The 21,610-nt window shown below is 38.6% G+C and overlaps 1 protein-coding gene across 1 annotated transcript in view; it reads right to left on the bottom strand.

The window, feature by feature from the left end:
- Positions 1-792: 792 nt before the first annotated feature.
- Positions 793-21,610, bottom strand: part of ryr2b (ryanodine receptor 2b (cardiac)) — a 55,212-nt gene continuing 34,394 nt past the window's right edge. The window contains 38 exon segments of the mRNA XM_026308561.1: positions 793-995; positions 1,620-1,671; positions 2,075-2,175; positions 3,657-3,721; positions 4,006-4,162; positions 5,090-5,224; positions 5,418-5,564; positions 5,870-5,930; positions 6,777-6,913; positions 8,271-8,313; positions 8,394-8,524; positions 8,795-9,000; positions 9,614-9,704; positions 9,839-9,979; positions 10,212-10,268; positions 10,435-11,723; positions 11,824-11,905; positions 12,164-12,268; positions 12,419-12,547; positions 12,749-12,837; positions 13,075-13,155; positions 13,445-13,518; positions 13,663-13,739; positions 13,965-14,044; positions 14,385-14,484; positions 14,681-14,725; positions 15,323-15,374; positions 15,909-16,036; positions 16,592-16,688; positions 17,476-17,588; positions 18,358-18,486; positions 19,476-19,538; positions 19,652-19,810; positions 19,933-20,016; positions 20,118-20,205; positions 20,451-20,688; positions 20,800-21,114; positions 21,232-21,362. Coding sequence (XP_026164346.1) covers positions 888-995; positions 1,620-1,671; positions 2,075-2,175; positions 3,657-3,721; positions 4,006-4,162; positions 5,090-5,224; positions 5,418-5,564; positions 5,870-5,930; positions 6,777-6,913; positions 8,271-8,313; positions 8,394-8,524; positions 8,795-9,000; positions 9,614-9,704; positions 9,839-9,979; positions 10,212-10,268; positions 10,435-11,723; positions 11,824-11,905; positions 12,164-12,268; positions 12,419-12,547; positions 12,749-12,837; positions 13,075-13,155; positions 13,445-13,518; positions 13,663-13,739; positions 13,965-14,044; positions 14,385-14,484; positions 14,681-14,725; positions 15,323-15,374; positions 15,909-16,036; positions 16,592-16,688; positions 17,476-17,588; positions 18,358-18,486; positions 19,476-19,538; positions 19,652-19,810; positions 19,933-20,016; positions 20,118-20,205; positions 20,451-20,688; positions 20,800-21,114; positions 21,232-21,362 — 5,380 coding nt within the window. The 3' untranslated portion in view covers positions 793-887.

The following is a 21,610-nucleotide window of genomic DNA, read 5'->3' as shown; positions in this document are numbered from 1 at the left end:
CAGGACATTCTGTCAGATTGCATGTCAAGATATAACCATATGCATACAAGTCATAACACAAAAGCAACAAGGATACATATCACGATCAGTAGTGTAAGCTCAGTGTTTGACCTCTGCATAATGAGGACAATATCTGTAGGAGGGCTTTTCCACGCTTGTCATCCCACTGTTAAGCTCTGTGCACACATGCACACCCATGGCATCTTTTCAACAGTTAAACAAAACCTGCCACGGTGCTTTAGCCAATAAGTTATACCTGGGAACTTTAGTACTGGGAGATCTGTTGACATGCAGTGGCTGATAATGAGAAGAGAAAGGAGATGAAGACTGTTTGATTGGGTAACAAGAGGAGAGGAGAAGGAAGGACAAGGGTCCTGGAGAGATGAGCACAACAGACAGGAACTGGAAGAGGATGGTAAAAAGAACAAATGCTGGAGGGAGAGTGTTTATCTGGAATTCACACAGGGAAAAGGGATGGGAGGCTTAAAAAGGCAAATCAGTTCATTCACAACACATTTGATTTAACAGAGACACATCCAGTCAGCAAAGATGGAACTGAATTAGGATTGCCAGCACTGATTATTTGAGATAATGTGTAAAAGAGTAAACTGTCATATTACACTGAATATTTGCAATGAAAGTGCAAAGTACCATTCACAGGACTCACAAAACCTGTGCAGAGTGTATCTGAATATAAACAACTGCTCGTGTTTAGCTTCCAAACAATTTAATAAACATTTAGAAATGCTTGTATGCTAAAATATGAAGTATGTATACTTGTATACCAGAATCATTGCAGTGCACAGGCAACACTCATGGTCATTTAGTGAGCCCAAGGAGGGCAATCAATCAATGGCTATTGTGTGATGACATTATCTAGAGAGACTTTAGATTTCTTTTCCGCTCAGTTGATCTTCATATTGTTTACGAAAACAGTCTCCGACAGGAAAGAATTCCCAGCGACGCTCCTGGTACATTTTCCACACATAGGATTCCTGGGAAAGTCAACAGAGCAGTAATATATATTTTCAATATTGTTCAGTCATTAACAATGCCAAACCGTCTCAATCTCTTTACCCTGAGCTTGTTAGATCAGTAAAATAAACAGTGCTACATATTTAAATCTGTCTTTCCAACAATTGTCTGACCCAGTGGAGAAACACTTCACATTGATCAACTGTCAAAAAATATTTAAGTCTGGAAAGTAATATTTGTTTCCTCCAATTGTTTCTGTAGCATCACAGTTGACATGCATGCAGCACTACAACGATACATCCTAATTATTTCACATAAATGATTTATAAGAAAAGGGTGAGAAGAAAAGAAGTTCTTTAAACACTATGAAATTGAAAATGTCATTGGTTTACAGTATTTCTCTTTCCCCTATACAACAGTAAATGTTATAGTGGAAAAAAATAAGACAAGTGAAACCAAATAGTTGGGCACTTCCAATTTGAGGCCTCACTCTTTAAGTCTATAGCTTTACAATGCCAATACAATACAGCTTTGTTTTAGCAACTGCAATAACTGAACAGATAACTGCAATGACAGAACAGTTTACTTGAAAATGCATACCTTGTACTGACTGGATCATGCAATAAGAGAGATCACTATTTTACCTGTCCTGTGTGTTCAGTTTCATCCTTGTTAATAAGGTACATCAGAAAAAATCTGTAAGAACACAGAAGATGGATTCATATAGCAACATTTACCAGGGATACCTGATTAGAAAACTGTAACATTAAATGAAGAGCCTGTGCACATGTCCAATGGACTGTGGTTATTATGAAAATGTTTCAATTAGAAATACAGGCAGATAGCTGCTGTGTTTTAACTGACAGCCCAGTTGGTTTCAAAATCAGTCTTAAGGTTGAAATATTAAATGCTTGACAAGCAGCAATGCATAGTACATTTTTGATGTTAGGTTAAGTGATGGTGGAGCATGCTGAATATTTACAATCTATCTGTGACATCTCAAAGGCCTGTTTTTAGTAGTAGGTTTTAATGTTGGCCAAGTTATTAGGATGAAATAATGGCAACCTGGGGCATGATTCATGAGCATGAATCAACTCACAGATAGTTGGCCAAGTTGTGCTCCTGTAGAGTGTGAGTCTCAAACCCATGAGGGACTGTATCAAAGTATTCACTTCCTATTCCACATATAAAACACTTGGTCTGCAGGAGGAGAGATATGAGACATGTAACAAACTTGAATAAACATGATTTTTTCCAGAGGATATCAGGGAAAAAAACAATTCAAAAATAAAATCCTCAAGACCAGCAGCCCTTTGTTTTGGTGCACTGCGAATCAAACATAGTATTTCGTCTACCAATACCACAATGATGCATATTAAATTGTTACTTTTTAGAAATGCACTCAAAGGATGCCCACAATAGGCAGAAAAACGTAACAGTAACTTAATACTTTTGGATTTGCAGCATTTTGGTCTAACATCAAATTACCTTAGCCCATATTTTTGTGCTGGTACAAAGACATAAAAAACACAATTTTGTGTGTTAACTGAAAATGTGTATTAGTTATTCAGTGTTATACTGTACATTATGAGAAGACAGATAGCAGCTAAAAAGGTTTATCACTGCGAACTGCGGAACAACAAACTATCTGAAATTTAACATAAAAAAGGAGGTGGACAATTTGCGGCACTGGTTTATTTTCTGAGGCACACAGTCGGAAAGAAAATTGCTTCATAGCCACTTTGTTTCTGTTCTCTCTAGCTTTCATCCGTTCCATCACATTTTACTTGAATTCCTTCTGATTCTGGTGCAGTGAAATGCACAAAAGCTCTATTTTTCCCACTTGAAAGTAGAATGGCAGATGGTGACTGTGTTTACATTCACCAGCTACGCATTCAATGACATCATATCACAGTCTTCTACGCACTCTTTATACTTAGAAGCTATTCTCACCAGTGTTTCGCAGATCATCTTGTGTCGTCACCTCAGTGGTTTAGCATTTGATTACTTTGCCTTTGTTGCACAACTTGACTTGTTTGCCTTTTCCTACCTGCCCGACCACATAGAGTATGTGTGCCAATACACTTTATACACTTTAAATACCAGAGTTTTGTTTTTCTCAGATGAAATGATATAAGTGACACAAGTGAATGAGGTAATGCTGTCTACTCATCAAGGCAAACGATAAGACTGTTTCCTGGAACATTAAGAATCTACTTAATGTTATGCACACACTTCTTCTCACACATACACACACACAAGCTGCTATACGAACATGGCTATATATAATATAAAGATGCAACAGACATTTTTTTTAAGATAGTAAATAAACAAGTAAGCGATATATATCACAACAGAAAATAGTTTAGTAGCTAGGGCACCAAGCAGTTATGCCCACACATCATGTACATGAGAAAAGTGCGTGCGTGGCATCAGCGGATCGAACGTGGTTGGCACATTTGCTGCCAGTCTTGCTCTCTTTCAGCTTCTCCCATTTCCTGTCCACCACTATGCAGCCACCCGTTGAAATAATGGCAAAAAATAAAAAGTCTTTGTACATAAATGCAAAGAATAATATGCAACAATTTTCATACTCCACACACACTTTACTCTAATTGTTTGGATGTTATCTGGAAGCAGTGTGCTTGTCTATGTTCTTACAAGAGTGTATCAAATCTCACCTCCATATCCTCTTTCACCTGCTCCTGTTGGTCACGAAGCTCCCCAAAGGCATCAATTATCAAGCCTGAAAAAAAAAAAAAAAAAAAAAAAAAAAGGACTGTGTGTCTGTATCTGCTTGTGCACGGGTATGCATGTGCATGACTGTGTTTCTGTCTAAATGACAGGTGTCAGTATAACTTAAGGAGCCAGTAGAATAAACAGATAGGAAATTTTATTCCCAATTCAACATGAAAAATGAAATACATTCCAGTCATACATGCTGAAAAATGTGTCTTGGTAAAAATGTGGTGTTTATTGTTAAGGTATGTGTGCAGTACATGTAAACCTAACCGAGCACATGTGACTCACCCTGGATGATGGCTAGGAGGATGACGATGACGAAGAAGAAAAATGTGATGTCAAACACAATGCGCTCCACCTCAAACTCATCTCCAGCTGGGTCCTCAATCTCATCACCAATGCCTCCACCCGCACGCACCCCCACATACATGTGGAACATGTAGCACTGAAAGAAAATACAGTTTCATTTGTGGTATAGTATCCACCTGAGGATGGGGAAAGAAAGTATTCAGACCACACAGGGCTTTTCTCTGTTGTACAGCACATTGAAAATTCAAGCTACAAAACAAAATGGGATATTGTTTACTTTGCTTTGTAATTCCTGCCCTCATGTTGGTTGCTTTTGGGGTCATTCAAAAGTTTCATTCAAAGAGTTTATACAGTTTTATAGCACGGTAGAAAGTTTTTTAATTCATATTTTTTGCCTCAGACAGTATTTGGCCAATGGGAGTTTACATTAAGAGAACTGGGAAAGAAGTAGTAACAAGTTGTCTAACAAAGAGTGAACTGTGCTTTTAAGTGTCATATTTTCAAAAAGAAACAAATATTTTTGCCATTTAGGTAAGGGGTTGAAAATTACGGTTGCTAAATTTCTGCTAAAAGTCAAATATTAACAATAAAACAGCGACTGTGATTCAAAGTCATAGGAAGAATATGTAATGTCTCCTGTCTCCCATAATAGTAGGGTTATATTCAGAGGCTATCGCTGCCCAATCCACTGCTTATGTGAGTGACAGTGGAGTCCACATTAGAATAGAGCAGGCGGTGGGATGTTAATGTTGTGAAAAGCCTAACAAAGAGCTATACAGAGGCTTGAGAGGCTGTGCCATCCACATGTCTATCATTTTATGGAAAAGTAATGGAAGGACTAAGACAAGAGGCTGCTCTGCCTTCAACAATAGGGATCACTGTCAGAATCCTGCTCTGCCCCTCTCAGACTGAGGAGGCAGAAAATTAGGTGTGTGTGGCTGTGTTTGTGTTAGAAAGACAAACACAGAGATTGAGAGGATGGGTATAGGTAGACAGCTATATGTGAAGAGAGACTATTGTGTGTGTGTGTGTGTGTGTGTGTCAATTTTCACATTTAACTCACGGTCAGCATGTCATTGCACTTCATGTCTTGGGTGTCCTTATTGTCACTCTTGTTGTAAAACTTCCTGAAAAAGTTGAAGGCCACAACGGTGTAGAGATACACCACAACTGCCAACAGGCCTACAGTCAGGAATAACTGACAGACGCACACATAATGACAAAAGAACAGACAGAGACAGATGGGCTTTAATACACTTCATCTTAGAAAAGCCCTAATCTAACCTATAGCTGGAAAGCAAACATCATGTATGCAAACTGTACCTATGAACACACACAGGCAGATAGAGATTTAAGGACAGAGTGACACATACACACACACACATCCAGACCTGTTTCCCATTGTGTGTGACAGAGGACAGGATGGTGCGAAGTGTCTTAAAGCCCATGGCAATGTCCAGAAGGTGAGCAGCAAAGAAGAAGTTGTTATAATGACCCAGAACGGACATGGTCATGTACCAGGCCAAGTACAAGAAGAACTGAGCACACAGAAGCACATACACACATGAAAAGCCAATATATATTACCAGGACAGATAGAGGAACAAATGTGTATTTTAGATAAGGCAAAATCACAGGATATTACCACTGCAGCATGTGCAGCTGTATCAAACTAAATCTTAGTGCAGATAAACAATAGAGCCATAAATTTCAGATATGCTTTACACACACAGGTTACTCAAATTTGATTATCTGTTAACGTAAATTACAGGTAGTGGGACCTTTACCTTGACACAAACAAGCCAGTCAACGAGCCATAAAATATTAGAAACAACTGAACTTACATTGTCAGTGAACACAACACCTAGTTTCCAGACCTGGTACTTCATGTCAGTGGAATTAAATCTGAAATAAACAGGATTTTCACACAGATACGTGACGGTAAGAACCTGAAAATAACTTCAAAACGTCCATGGCTAAAATCAGACCCTTGTTGCCACAGTATCTTTTCTACAACAGCCCGTCTCTTACATGGCTTCATCTCAGAATGTCCTGTTCTTCCTCAAGTACAGCGTAATGTTCTAGGATCTTCTTTTTTGTCTGACCACCCGTTAAGTAACACACACACACACACACACACGCACACACACGCACACACAGAGTCACATGTATACAACATTGGTAAAATGGTCACCTAAGACATTATTTCAAGGTGTTACCAACAAGGTCCAGACAAGAGCTGGACATACCAGCAGATACTTGTGGTGGTGATGATGAGAGGGGCTCACTCAGGAGTCCCACTCCCCTCTAGAGTGAAAAGACATTAGGAAAAAGACGCTGTATCGTTTTCTTTATTTGAACATATTTCTTTTTTATATCAATACCAATGTTGTCGGTATGTAAACTTGCAGCTATCCTCCAGAGAATGTTATCATTATAAGCTGCTTTAGGTGCAACCAGAGGCCCTGCTGCATTCTGTATTAATACTACCTGTGAAAAGGCCAGATGTTTATAGTAATGACCATTTATTTTTCTTTGATGACTTGTTCTGTGGTGTTTTATACTTCAGTGTATCAAAAACAACAATTATTTAAAAGATAATCATATTTAATAACCCACCAAGTTTCTGTTTGAAACTGTAGCCAGTCGAATAAAAATTACAAACTAGATCCTGTAGTTGCACTGCCCAATGGCTCCTTTGGTTAATGCAGAACTGCAAAATCATTTTTATCTTATACTTTATCTACTCACAGAGCATTCCAGCAAGTATCTCTCCTGGGCTTTTTCCTCTTTTTTCCACCAGCACTGAAGTCTAAGGCACCTGGGTCCAGACCAAGGAGTTCACTGATCTTCTCACAGCCATAAAACTCACTGTACTTATCCATCACCTGACAGAGCAGGAAGACAAGTTTACTGTACACAGCGACTGAAATGTGTTAGGTGGAACAGTGACTGGTGGTAAGTGCAGCTGGTGTTAATTTCAGTGACTGAAATTCTACAGCAAAAAATTTAACAATGAACTAGCATTATCTTTCACCTTCATAGTAAAATGTGTATATACAGAGAATCAGGAGTTTCTCTCTAGGATCCTGCTGATCCTCCAATAAGTTATGTCATCTGATTAATTAACACAAAAGACAATCAAACTTTATTAGAGTACATTTTGTTATTACAAACACTTCTCTTTATGGTAAGAAATATCCAACATCTTCGCACTTGTGGATTACAAGAAGCACATGAGGGCATTATACTAGAAATTTTACAACAGGCTCCTAAAATTATGTAATGCAGACTATAAAATGCACTGTGGTAGTCATATAATCACTTTAGACCAAGTGGGCAATCCTAGAGAAAAAAGCTGAAGCCCATCTGGAAGGGCCTTAATATGCAGTGCCACTAATGGGCTCAGGCTCCCAAAAAAAATACATAGCACTATGGACAGCCATTCAAAATATGTCAACTTGTCTCAGTTATAATCACCATAGTCACCACATTTCTGTCACGAGAATTTGAGCAAAATAGCTACTTTGAAGACAATGAAATGTTCATACCACGGTGGAATAATATTTTTTATTGAAGTGCTGCCCCATTTTTGATAGCTAAATAGCTACTTTCACATCTTCCAATGTGGGTGTCTGTGGAAACAAACTATTTTAATTTAAATTAAACTGCGTCTTACAAAGAGATATACTGCAGAGCATGTTTAAGTACCAGCACATCACAGCCAGCCGTGGTTGCCAGTACCTTCTTTCAGATGAGGACAAACACTGAGGGGATTCAAATCTGGTACCCTTATTTGAGTAGTGGAAATTAAATGAACATTTGAAGATCACCAGCGGCTTTTTGAAGACATTTCAAGACTTTGGTGTTTTGGTGACTAGTTTGGTCTATTAACTGAAAAATCAGGTACAGCACTCTAGCTGAAAAATCTCCAAGTCAACTAAGCAGAGAAAAAAAAATACTGGCACTTCACTTATTTTATCTCCCTTCACAGGCAGTGTGAATGCAAAAGCTTAAAGTACTGCACTGTCTCAGGAGATACTAAATCATTTTGTGAACTGATAGGGGAATAATTACACCTACCTTTAAATGGTTCATTAAATTTGAGATAGTTTCTTAATGCAGTGTCACTAGGTAAATCATGCACACAATTACACACATGGATAAGCACATTTAGAATATCATGCATACAGTAATTTTTTCTGCTGTATAGGAAAAAAAGCTGCAGGCTTCTGAATATCTTACCTTCCTTTTCACAAATTTATCCCAGTAATTACTTGGAAATGATCTGAAAAGATATAGAATGAAATATTATTATTTGATGTTAATGTGACATGAGCCCAGATGATCATGTGGCTGTGAACATACGGTGTGTTAATGACCAGTCGATCCCACTGCCCTTTGATGTCCTCTTCAGGGGGCTGCTCTGTCACATACAGCCCGTCAAACTCCAGCCTTCGTGCCACTTCCTTCTCACGTTTGAAGATCACCAGTGGTACCTGTCAATCAACTGCGCTGGAGAAATCACTTGTCTCGATCACTTGGATGACAGGAAATCACTTGTCTTGATTATAAAGACCAGTGTAAGAATTACAAAATTTAACCCTAACCCTCTGAAATTCTGATTAAACTTGTGGGCCAAAGTCTTTGCTAATAATCCACATATCCTAATGTTTGTGGTTTTAAAAGATATCCAGGATCTATGAGACAGTCTGGGAAAAAGAAAGTTGTAAGTAAAGTGATTATTTTGTAAATGTGCATGCTCAAACCTTGAGGCAGTAGTAACCGATAATGCAGCAAAAAGAGATGACTGTGTGTGCTATAGCCAGGAAGTGGAGTGATGGCTCCATGTATCCAGTGCTCTCCTCTAGCACAAAATGAACTCTCCCCTCACTGTTGTCTACAGCAGAGCCCAATTCTTTGCTATGAACAGATGTAAACAATCCTTCGTCTGTCTGCAGTGGAGGCAAGGATGCTACCTGGGAAAACAGTAAGACATCAAAAGAAAGATTAACTACACTGATGACAAAGCATACTTCTTGGCAAAATATGATCCAAAAAAACAATGCTGTTAGATCACTTCTTCTCTGACAGTCACTGCCGTTCTTTTGATCTTATCTGGGAATGCTCTTAATTAATTTAAAGCATTACTTCTCAACAGTCATGCAGGCTCTGGTGAATCTCAGCACCATGCTTATGAGTCAGCAAAAAAATGTTTTTTATTATCTTTTTAAATGAAGCAATTTTCCAGAGGTTCTTCCATTATCTTTTGAGGAGGCAAGATAACACTAGCAGGTTATGTAGATTTAAACTTAAGACTTAAAATAAGAACTATTATAAAATAAACTTGCAGAAGATGCATACAGATGTGTTATCTAAGTTAATTAGTAATACCATAGTATAAAAAGTCTTCAAAACATGGTAAAAATCTGCATTCCAAAAAGTATTAGAAAAACTGACCCTGTAGGTCTAGTAGTAGTTAGTGGCTAGATTTCTACCAGCAATAAGAAATGGAAAGCTACTTACTATCTAAAATCTATAGAATTGAAAATTTGATATAGAAATCTGGGATTTCTGTTAAAGCACACTCACCTTGTAGAAGAGGAGGATAAAGTTGATTGCGAAGGCCACAAAGAGAGCCAACAAACGCATATTATAAAAATTCCTTGCAAAGTAGCACTGAAACAAAAAAAAATCCAGGTTTTTTCTGCCTGTTAATATCTGTGCATGCAAATGTAAGTGAATGGTATGCATTCTTATCTGTGTTGGTTTGTTTAAGTGTATGACCATGTGTGAGAGTATTGGTATGTTACCAGCAGGCTCCTGTTATGAGTTCTTATCATCTCCCAGAGGGCAGAATGTTGACTCTCTGGTTCCTCTGACTTATTAGAGGATCTCCTGGCTCTCCATCCTCCCTCTGCTTTCCCCTTCCCAGTTTTCGTCCCAGATTCCTTCTCTCTGCAAACAATTAGAGAGAGAAGGTCAAAGAGCTTTACTTTCAGGGGATATTTGAGGTTTTGAGATGGAATTAGATTTAACGTTCTAAAGATTTCAAGTTGTTTTTTGTTTAAGTGTAACTTCAACACTTTCTTGCTTGACAAAAAAACTTGACATGTCATGAAATGATTTTAATATTTACTTTGAGGATTTACAAGAGAAGCAAGAGACTCACCTTGTGTTGTCTACATCGTTAACTTTTGGATCTTCTGCTTTTTCCTCCCTGGCAGTGTGGGCTTTAAACTGCTGTCAGTTTCATTCATAAAACCAAAAATTAATAGGATTCAATACTCTATCAAGACAATATAATACAAAAAAAAAAGCATCAAACTTAAAAAAAAAAAACAAAAAAAAAAACCCCACACATATAATGGATGTCATTTCATATACAAAGATACAAATGAATCCCTACCTTCCTCTTTTGCTTTTCAGAAAAATCTGTAGAGGGGCCACTATACAGGTCAGTCAGACTGGCAGTGAGGTCTTTAGGTATAAGTCTGTATTGACCTCCCTCTTTCTTCACTCTGAGGCCAAATACGTCTGACAGTACATCCACCTCCCCAGGGGAGGTCACAGATGCCACCTGCCCCATCTCTCGCAATTCTCTCTGGGAAGGGACACCGGTAGAGTATTTCGTCAGTCGATCCACACCACTTGGCACCTCCATGACCTCATCAAGAGTTGGCTCGAGGATACCACCAAGCAAGTCCGATAGCTTCATTCTTTTGGCCCCCTCCACAAGGCCACCACTAACAAAAGCTACGTACAGCACATATAAGATCCTGCGTATTACAACGCAAATGCACCGGACTTGAAACATAAAAATGAATCTGAGGAGGAAAACAACTGACATGAGGATATCCTTCAGGTTCATCTTCATCAGTACCTTCAGGTTTTTCACACAAAGTAAGGATGTCAGCAATAGCCACCAATAATGCAAGAAGAAGATTCCATTGCTGTCCAGGCCTCCATCTCCACTCTGTCGATGTTCCTCTAGTTCTTTTCTAGCATACTTCTCTCCAGTGTCAGAGCCAGATATATGTGCTGCAAGCTGCATCTCAAATATGGTGTCTTCACAAAAACTGACAAACATCTCCATTTTCTCTTTCTCACCACCCCTATTCACCACATCAAAAATAAACTGCCTCTTGGACTCTTTGACCTGCGGCTTCTCCCACTGCGTGCGGCTAGATTCACTGATCTCAAAGTAGACACGTTCGATGCGCTTGCCGCTGCCCAGGATCTCAATGCGTCCCAGACAGGGTTGGAAGTAAGTCAAGACACACTCCGCCAGTTCCAAGAATGTCCTTAGTCTTGAATCATTAGGCATGTGTTCGGACAAATTGGTGAGGAGAACGGTGATGCTGAAGCCTATGTTTTGGGCTGGCTCGTGAAAGCGATCCACGAAGGTCTCATAATCCACAAAATCCACAATGTCACTTTGGTCAGTCTCCATGCAGGAGAGGAGGAAATGCATCTCAGCTTGGGAGAAACGCTTGCAATTTTCCATGGCTTTCTGGAAGTCCTTCCTAGATATGCAGCCTTTACGATCAGGGTCGTACTCTCTGAAGGCATCTGAGGAGGTGAGGTCTTTAAGTTTGAGGAACGTTTCAAAAAACCTGAAGATCATCTCCACATTACTAGATGATTCCACCAACATATCCACCATCTGTTTTCCAATGGTTCCATTCACAACATTACCTGTAAGAAGGAGCGATGAAGAGGAAAAACAAAGCTCTGGATTAATAATAATTTGTAACACACTGACGATCATTAATTACCAAAAACAGAATAAACTCACCTTCTAACATGGAAAGCAAAAACACAACCATATCCTTTTGTAAATCCATCAGCTCTTTCAGCAGCTCAATTTGCTGTGAATCCTGCATATGCAGAAATATATTTATAGTTTCATTTTCAGCAGATTGTATGAAGAATTTCAGATCTTACATATTTAGAGGAAAGATCACCAGAGGCAGTTTAATGTTTGATATTAATATGACATTACCAGTGGACTAAAACGAGGAGGCTGTGCTGGAGACCCTATAGCACACTATCAGCTAGAACATCATCAATTTATTATTTGATGAATTTTAGAGGAAAATAAACATATTAAATGTCAGTGAAACAATGTGCTATACCTGTGAGAGCTTCATCTGCATGTGGGCAAAGACATGGAGAAATCCCACCACAGCATCCCACAGACGACTGTGAGCAAGACTCTGTTGGTTTCCAGTACACGGGCCCTGGATGAATACAATGACAATGTAAGCTGTTTTGTTTAAAATAAAATCTAATTTAGAAAAAAAGACAAGTTACCTTGCAGAAAAAATATCTATGATATATAAACAGGCAAAAAAACCCCAAACTCACTATACCATGTAATGCAAACTGACCTGTATGTACTCAGTGAGTGTGTTGAAGACTTGTTTGGCCACTTTAATGGCCTTAGAGAAGTTGCGTTGGCCATGTACATCAATCACATCCTTCCCTGAGTAGTACCAGTAGAAGTCACTGAATGACTCCTACAGTGTGGCAGAGGAAAGGTTTATTTGTGGTTCATTAGTTTCAAATATTTTATATTTTAATATGAATATAATTGATATAATTGGTAAAATAATGTTGTTGTTCTAATGTTAATGATTACATCACATTAGAAACAGGAACAGCTGTTTAGTATTGCGACAGGTTACATCACAGTGGAAAAACTGTCACTGTAGGCTCACCTGTACTCTTAATAAATAGTCCACAGTGGATATAATGATGTTGACAGTGGTGTTGTTGCCGGTTTGTGTTCGCAAGTAATTCTGGAATTCTGCAAACAACAAGGCATGTGAATATTGGATAGAATGGGAAAGGAGCTTTGTACTATCTTTAAATAACTACAATGGCCTGTGTGGACAATCTAACTGGACAAAGCATTTATGAAAATGTTACTGGAAGCTATCCTTCCATTTTTATCGTCCTTATATTTATATTACTTTTTGAGACCAATGTATCTCATGTAAACTTCTTTGCAGCAGGTATGTGGATACTGCACAGTACAACTGACCTGAGTTGTGTCCTTCACAGAGCAGCTGCAGAAAACGAAACAGGTCACAAGTTAGGTCTTTGTCAGGCATCACCTTCTCTCCTGGGGAAAAAAGATGCGTGAAAAGGGCAAGAAAATAAAGAGTCAAGTGCAAGTAATACTGTGGGAAAGGTATGACAGTATAACTGTGAGACAAAGGGCACGGAGAACAGAGAAACTAGGTCACAATAGAGTAAAGGGAGACAGCTGTTGATTCTATTCAAGACTGAGAAATGCAGAGAAAAGTCATTTGGAGTGTGAATTTAGAGTATGTTCAAAGCCTGGGGTCTCACAGCTGGCTCTTCTGACAGGGCTTGAGAGAAGTGGATTTTTTTTCGTATTAATACAGTACCTGATCTGTCGTCCATGGCCATGCCTAATCCTTCAGCTTTGTTCTGCCTCTCAAAAGCATTCAGATCCAGAACACTGGGTAGCAGAAAAGACACACACAAATATACAAGATTAATTAAAGCTTTTGCCTCTTTATTTTTATGTCAGTACATGAAGCCCACTATCCCTTCTGCAATTTCACAAGTTGTCACAGGATTTCCCTACAGTGCATTCACTCACCTACATGACCGCATGAGTCCAGCCATGCTTTGAAAGAAGCCCACATCTCGCTTCTCTTTCAGATAATCCAGCATTTTCTATAAAACAGAAGCAATAAGGGTCTGATAATGGAAGAGGAGCTTGCCATATCTAATCTTACCTCTCCATCTTTTATGTTTTAATTAAAGTAAACGTTTGCTTCACAAAGTTAAAACCACTGCATGAAATTAAAAAATGGCCAATGTCAGAGGAGGCAAATATGGAAACCTATTTTGGGTACCTCAAGAAAAAAATACTTTTAGGGAAATAATGCATTATTGTACCTGTTGAACAGTAGCATTCCCTCCATTGAGAATAGCAATACCCAGATTGAGTGTGGGGGCAATCATGCAGCCCATGATCCCTAAAGGGATATGAAATTAATCACAATCAGAGTATGCACAGCACTCAAAAGAACAATACTCCATGACTGCTACAGATAAGGACACACATTTGAAGGAAAGTGGCAAAGCTCATTTAATGCTAATCTACCCTAATGTTCCTCAGTTCCATCTCAGGAAACTGAACATTAACCAAATCAGAGAAAAGCTTCACTTTAATCACAGCTACTGATTCTGGGAGACAGCTCATCGTGATTCCCTATTCACAAGCTAAGCTTCTTGCTTACAACTTGCTGAAAAGAGAATATGTCCCTCAAACAAGAAACAGATTTGAGTCAAGACACAGGTACCTCAACTGTTTACCTTTGCTAGAGCTGATGATTTGCAGGACCATCTCAGAAGCTCCACGACAATGCAAGCGGGCCTGCTGGTACAGCAACTTCTGTTTCTCAATTTCTTTTTCCTGAGCCACAGAAAAATTACTTTTTTAAATGTTTAAAAATTAACGTAACAATTTAGCTAACTGAACATAAACAAAACATAATTAAATATTAACTGAATAATTAATATCACAATGGAAAAAAAAATTAGGATGAAAATCAGAAATACTGTAAGAAAGACTAAACACATATTTCAAAAGCGAGCACTAATTCACCCACTTCAAAGCTTTCCAGCTCCTCCTCTTCGCTGTTTCTGTGGCAACTCTGGAAGACCAAATATAAATATGCAGGGTGATGACAAAAAAGAAGCAGATAACAGTAGTTCTGTGTACTATAGGTATATACTGACTTATTTATTGTGGGTGGCACATGCTAACTCAAAAACAAATTGAATGAAACTATACGATTTGTGTTTCTTCGGTGTGGTATTACTATACTGTAGGCGCTGTTAACCCAACATAAGCAATCTCTGCAATGATTTCTGGAAAGTCCACTTTGTTTTGTATCTTGTGCCCCATCTTATACCGAGGTCTCCTGTACCAGGACAATTATTAAAGCTAACAACATATATATATATATATATATATATATATATATATATATATACATACACACACACACACACACACAGAGTATAAGGATGAGAAGAGACCAGTGCATTCAAAAATTGATAAATTGCCAGCTATGGACTCCCAACCCTGACTGGCATTCTGTGATTGGTTAGAAAGATGAACCTCACATAAAAAACATTCTAAGGAATTATCTTTGCGCTGCTGGCAGGCTGAGTCACAGAACCTGTCAGATCTGAACATGAAAACATTCTGACACTACAAAATTAGATACATTTCCATGTTTTATTACCTTGGCCATAATGGCAGCATAGGACTTGTAGAGAGTGTCATCTCCAAGCTTACTGTTAACAGGGAAGACAGATGAGGTAATATGAGAATATGTGAAGGTATGGACAAATGTAGTTCTCAAAGTCAAGGCCAATACATAGGTGATCCTCAGTGATCCTCATACATAGTGCTTGAACATGGTCTCTTTGATTAACCCACATCAAAACAAGCTAAGGTTTAAACATTGCAGTGTGTGACCATTTTACTCAAATCTGCACAGTGGCAGTGAACATTTTTACCACACCAGTCACCCCTGGCTGATTTGACCACATCTAAGCAGTGACAGTGCAAGTGACAATGTCTTTCCACATCAACAACCTCAGGAGGACTGATGTTCTAACTCATGAATGAAAAAGAGCGTAACAGGAACAGTACTACAATGCAGAAATACTTTTTCACAGTATTCAAAAGGACAACACTATTGGAATACTGTATGTTTACCACAAATTGTGTTTGAAAATTACTAATTTAATCCAGACTTTCCTAGTGATTTGTTTGACCAGTAATACAAGTAGAATGGCATATGACTTTTTATAATGAACACACACCTTTCTGTCAGGGCGATTTGACTGAAAAGTCTAATGAGTTGTACGAGGGGATTGATTGGTTTGGCACTCTCATCCACATCCTTTTCTTCTTCTCTGTTGTCACCACACAGCTCCATCACTCCCCCCTTCTGCAGTCCAGTGAGAATAAAGTCACTAATGTGTGCTCTCAAACAATGTCACAGTCGACAGTTGCAGCCAAGGGCCACTGACTAAAGTTTACTGAAGGTTTTTTTCTCTTGAAAACACACTATATATACACACAAACATAATATGCTCATGTTTTTGTATGCAGTGACGACAAACTGACAATGATATCTAGAACTTTAGCTACATACCATATAGAAACACTCAAAGGGCCTGGATGTTTAAACTTTTCCAGTTCATTTTTATTGTTTAAATATGGTCAACTTAAAACATGGGGAAATAGTAAAGTGACTAAAGAGATTAAATGTTGTCTGAGTGCTAAGGTCTAGGTAATTTAAGGCAAACTGTGTGGTGTGTGTAAAACAAAGTTAAAGGTGTAAACGATTGTTAATCCAAAGCATTTGATGGGCAGATTAAAAGGCACATTGTCATATAAAACAGCATTGTGTGCTTCTCACCAGAGTATAATTCAAAAGATGCTCATTTTGCTGTTGTATGGTATAGTATTATTTTCACTGATGTCAACATTTTGCACTCACAGCTAAATCCTCTATGAGCTTCTCTTCAAAGCTGTGGATCTCAGCTGATACCCAGGATTTATTGTAACCTTGGAGGAACAGGTTGACAGCTCTGTGTCTGGGAAGAGGAGGAAACAAAAAGCGATTTGCATTTGTCCTATTTGCATTACACAAATGCAAGAGACTGAAAAACAGGCAGCAGAGAAGGAAACTATTAAACTAAAAATGAGCTCTGATTAGACGCATTATTGCTCATTCATTACAGACTTATCCCTACCCAAGGTGATAACACCTGAGAGTAGAGAGAGCTACAGCACAGCTATTATTCACAGCACAACAGAACAAACAACAAAATAATATTTCTGTATCACCTACAAACCACACACAGTCACGGGGTGTTCAGATGCTAATGGTCTGCCCTCTGTGGACCAGACACTGTTGTGACTGATAGCCTAATTAGGTTTTACATAACCTCTCCATCACTGTGGCATCTCCTGCACTAGGCAGAGCTGCCATTTACACTCCTGAACAGATCTGTAGTACAAGTTGATATTGCAAATTCATTTCCGTTTTTTGCTCTGAACATTACAAAGACGTTTCATCTGGGGCAAAGGCAGGAAATTCAACAATATGTGATATGGTTTTCCTTGGCTCATTTTGATTAGTTTCCCTTAACTATATATTCTTTTCTTCCACTTCATTTGTTTTGATGCGTAATTTCAGAAGGTCTAAAAAAGACTATTCCCACAACACCATATAAAAACTGTAAGACATGTCATTAGATGATTATTTCCTCCTGACAAGGCTCATTCAGTGCTAAATGTTCACTAAAATATAAAATGCTCTTAACATTAAAACCACTTCAGTGGGCACAAATCATCCATAAATACATTAGGTCTTTGTACCTGGGTAAGTTGTAGAGAGGAGCCATCCTCAGGCAGGCCACCACTGCTCGTTTCCTCTGTTTAGATAAGACCTTGTGCCATGCAGGCTTTTTACCTCTTTGAGGGTGTTCCACCTGAACCCAAAACCAAAGGTAGATAAGGTATCAAAGGTATCAAAGGCAATGTAGAAGACCACAGGGGTTTCAGTAGTAGCTGTTGTAGTTTCACCTTCACGCATTTGTATTACAGTTATAATGTATTAGCACTGCAGGCATTAGTTTCTTGTATGTAATATATTTAAACTGGATTAGCGTTTGGAATAAGAACTCATTCAAGTTTCTTAACCCATTAGCTCACAGGCCCTTTAATATCAGACAGCCAAGAATGGAGCAAATCCTCACTTACATTAACAGCAGCTTTTAGAAATTAAGCCAAAGTGAAGCCCTGGATTCCAATTTTTGGACAACACTGAATGTTCAAGGCACAGAAAGATAAATAAAACCAACTGATTGTTCTATTTATTCCCTGTATTGGATTTAAGGAAAATAACGAAAACAGAAAATCACCAGCCTTATCCTTTGATATTGTTCTCTGTCTAAGACAAACAGGGCCTTTTCAGAGAAGATATAGGAGTGAGACAAGCACACATTACTAATACCATCCACTAAGCCATGAGATGGAGACAACATGAACAAATGCAGACTTGAGAAACTAAAACAGCTATATATATAATTCAGCCACCCTACTGTACAACTAAGTCATCACTCTTCTGTCCCCTAAAATTTTCTTCTTGTCACTTTTAGAGCCGATTGAGACAGTACCAATACACATTTTTGACAGATTTTGCAATACAAAGATATAGAAATGTAGGACCGATAATGTTTTATTGCTTTAAAAGCTCACCTGGTCCAGGTAATAAAGGACTCGAGCTATTCCCAGAATCTTTTCTACAGTCCTTTGGATGTCAGTAATCCCTCCAAACTGATGCAAAGCTTCAGAAGAAAGGGTCTCCTGTCTTGTGCAAACAGACATCTAAGAAGAGAATAAAGAAGGGCATATTTATTTTATTTTGCTCTAAGGTGGTAGTGTTTCATCAACTCAATTAAAATTATTTTAGAAATGCTGCTGAAGTGGTCCCCAGTCCTGTGAAATAAAGTTTATGGCAAGGAGAAACAAGAATTTGCAGCCCTGAGAAAGTACCTTTAACAAGGCAGAAACCCAAATAAATAATACAGGAGATTGGTTTAAAATGAGTATGCTAATAAACATCATGAAAGAATCATCCAGTTATCCTGAATCCTGATTTCCCCATTTCTTTTAATTTCCTTGCTTGAGTTCTCATATGAACAAGAACAAAGACTCACCAATGATTTTAAGTATTTTCATTAATTTTCACAACCCAACTAAGGATGGCCCCAAAAGACTATAAAAATTATGATCACATTTCTGTTTAAAACATTTGCTCATGCAAATAGGGCTTAATTCATTCTTCTTTCATCGCTGACATGAATATTTATCACAGACTAATAAAAATATATATCGTAGGCCTATTTTGTACATTATGGTAAATATGTCACATTGTCTCTGGTGATCCATGAGACACTGACAGAGGTTACTGAAAAAAATAAATAAATAAAAGCTTTGACTTTTACAGGCAATGAAAGCAGCCTTCAGTTTAATTTATCACACACTTGTTGCCTTCCACAAATTAAAACTTGCATGTACTCAGGCATATCTATGAATATGCAAAATATCTGTAGAATGTAGGAAACAAATATGCACTTAATTTTTACCCTAATACTTATTAACAAATCGACAAAACTAATACTTAGCTGCTTTTGTTGTTTTTTTACACTGCTGCTCAAATTAACAACTGACTGACCAAGTGATGCCAAGACATTTGTGAAACCCCAAAGAAACACCTAAACCCCTAAAATGTGCTGAAACATAACTGATACTCGTGTTAAGATTACTCAGTGAAACTCTACAAACACTTGTGACACAAAAGCCCTGGCACTTACCTGACTCTGAAGATGAAGCAGGCAACGAGAAACATGCTCTCGAATCTCATCTTCAGTGTTTTTCTGTGAAAAGCAAAAAACAGCCTATATTATAGGTGAGAAATATCTGAAAAGGTTCTGTTATCATGGTGACTACATGTACAATGGTGCTGGTACTGTCCACATGTCTAACCAACCTGTGCGAAGCCATCTTTAGCCAGCATGATAAGGTTATGGTCACTTGGAGAAGAAAACCTGAGACCCACAGGAAGCAGTCTCTTCATGGAAGCCACAATGAGAGACGTGTGCGTGGAATAACAATTACCTGTCCTCTTCTCCCTCCTCTCATGTTTGAACTAAGTATTTTAAAGCCATGGAGATGTATTTTAGATTGAAACGACGAACTGTTTTGTGATTACCATGTAACTACTGGTAGTGAAAATTCTACAATAGGTAATTTTGGAAAAAAATGGCTGACCTTAGACATTTTGTCATTGACCAAGAAAGCCAAGGTATTGATTCCATTTTGGACCACATAGTTCTGTTCCTCCCATTTAAAATTCTGTTGTAGCAAACAAAGGTGAAGAAAAATTACACATCATAGGGTACAATATTCATTTGAAGAGTACAGACATCCTAATCAAAATACACAAATATCCTCACATGAGATTTGGCCCAAAATATAAAGACCTCTACCACCATACTGAACAGCTGCTCAGCCTCAAGGTTTGACTCTTTCAGCCAGTTGGCCCTGAGACAAAAAAAGACCAACACACAGGACATTTTCATTGCAGAATTTAAATATGTTACGGTAAACATCTATCTGTTAAAATATGACTTCAGAGGCCACATGATTACTCATGAGGTCAATGTAAAATAGATTAATACTAAGTTTCACTTCCATTCAGTCCAAATAAACAAATTACTCCTGTAGCTTTTGGTTTCAGAAAACAGGCTTGTTTCCCCACATCAGCATTCCGTGATAGCTTGCCTTACCGATTACAGTCCACAAATGGGATGACAAGTGGATAGAAGGCATAGAGGTCTCGCACCAGCACAGTGAACCTCTCCTGTATCTGCAACTCTGCTTCAGAGCTACAACAACCTTCTGCTTTCATCTGCTCTTCTTCCAACAGCACACACTGTGCTCGCTTCCTTAACTTCTCCATCAGTGGCAGAAAGTGGCTCCTCAGCAGCTCAGGGCAGGCTTTAAATATGATTGGCTGAGAAAAAACTGAGATAGAGGAATAACAATTTTAGAAATAAGGATAATGAAAAGCACAACTGATGTATAATAAAGACATCCATCCATACACCAAGCAAAATACAGCACAGACCACAATACCTGCCAGATGTTTCATCCAATCACACTGGCTAGCACCCACATGGTTATGGATGATACGAAGGATGTGGCCCAGTAGGTCACTAGCATGCTGAGGAATAACTGAGGTGCAGTGTGAGCTGGCAGGCTGGCCCTCAGGGCCCCAAGGCCACCAACGGGATATGTAGCTGCACAGCATGGGTAAGGTGACCTCCATGATGTGGATATAGCAGGTCTGACAAGCTCCAGCACCAGCCAACTCCTCCACTTCCCCCAGAGCCTTCTCTAGAGAGGGCAGAAGGGGACACATGTCCTCCACCTGATCTGGCAGACCTAGGTCTAACACAAACACATATGGAAAATAAGGCAGAGAAAACAGAGGGGTATACAGGGGGCGAGAGGTACATGGAGTTAAGACAGAGAGAAATGAGTGTGTACACAGTGTTCATTTATTACCTTCTCTCACAGCAGCACTCATGGTGTTGTAGATGGAGTAAGGTTGGTTTTGGTTGAGGACTGGCTCCAGGAAACACACAGGAAAAGTCCCAGTCAAGGCTGCGAGACAAGCTCCTGCTGCTGACCATTGCCTGAACAGATGCGTCATGAGCATGAGGCTAACTAATGTGGACATTTCACACAAATTCTTCAGGCTTGGATTGCTAACATACACATACCAATCGTTTCCCTTCTTTTGTCACTAACAATATTTATCACTCAGGTTGAATTATTCTATCTAGAAAACCTTATTAAACATATCAAATACTATAGACAAATACATAAATCACTATTGTTGCAGATATTAAAATTATCAACATTAAATAGAGAAAAAAATAAA

This window comes from Mastacembelus armatus, chromosome 15 (assembly GCF_900324485.2).
Source record: "Mastacembelus armatus chromosome 15, fMasArm1.2, whole genome shotgun sequence".
NCBI lineage: Eukaryota > Metazoa > Chordata > Actinopteri > Synbranchiformes > Mastacembelidae > Mastacembelus > Mastacembelus armatus.
The sequence above is the reverse complement of the archived record's forward strand: the minus strand, read 5'-3'. Positions and strand labels throughout refer to the sequence as shown.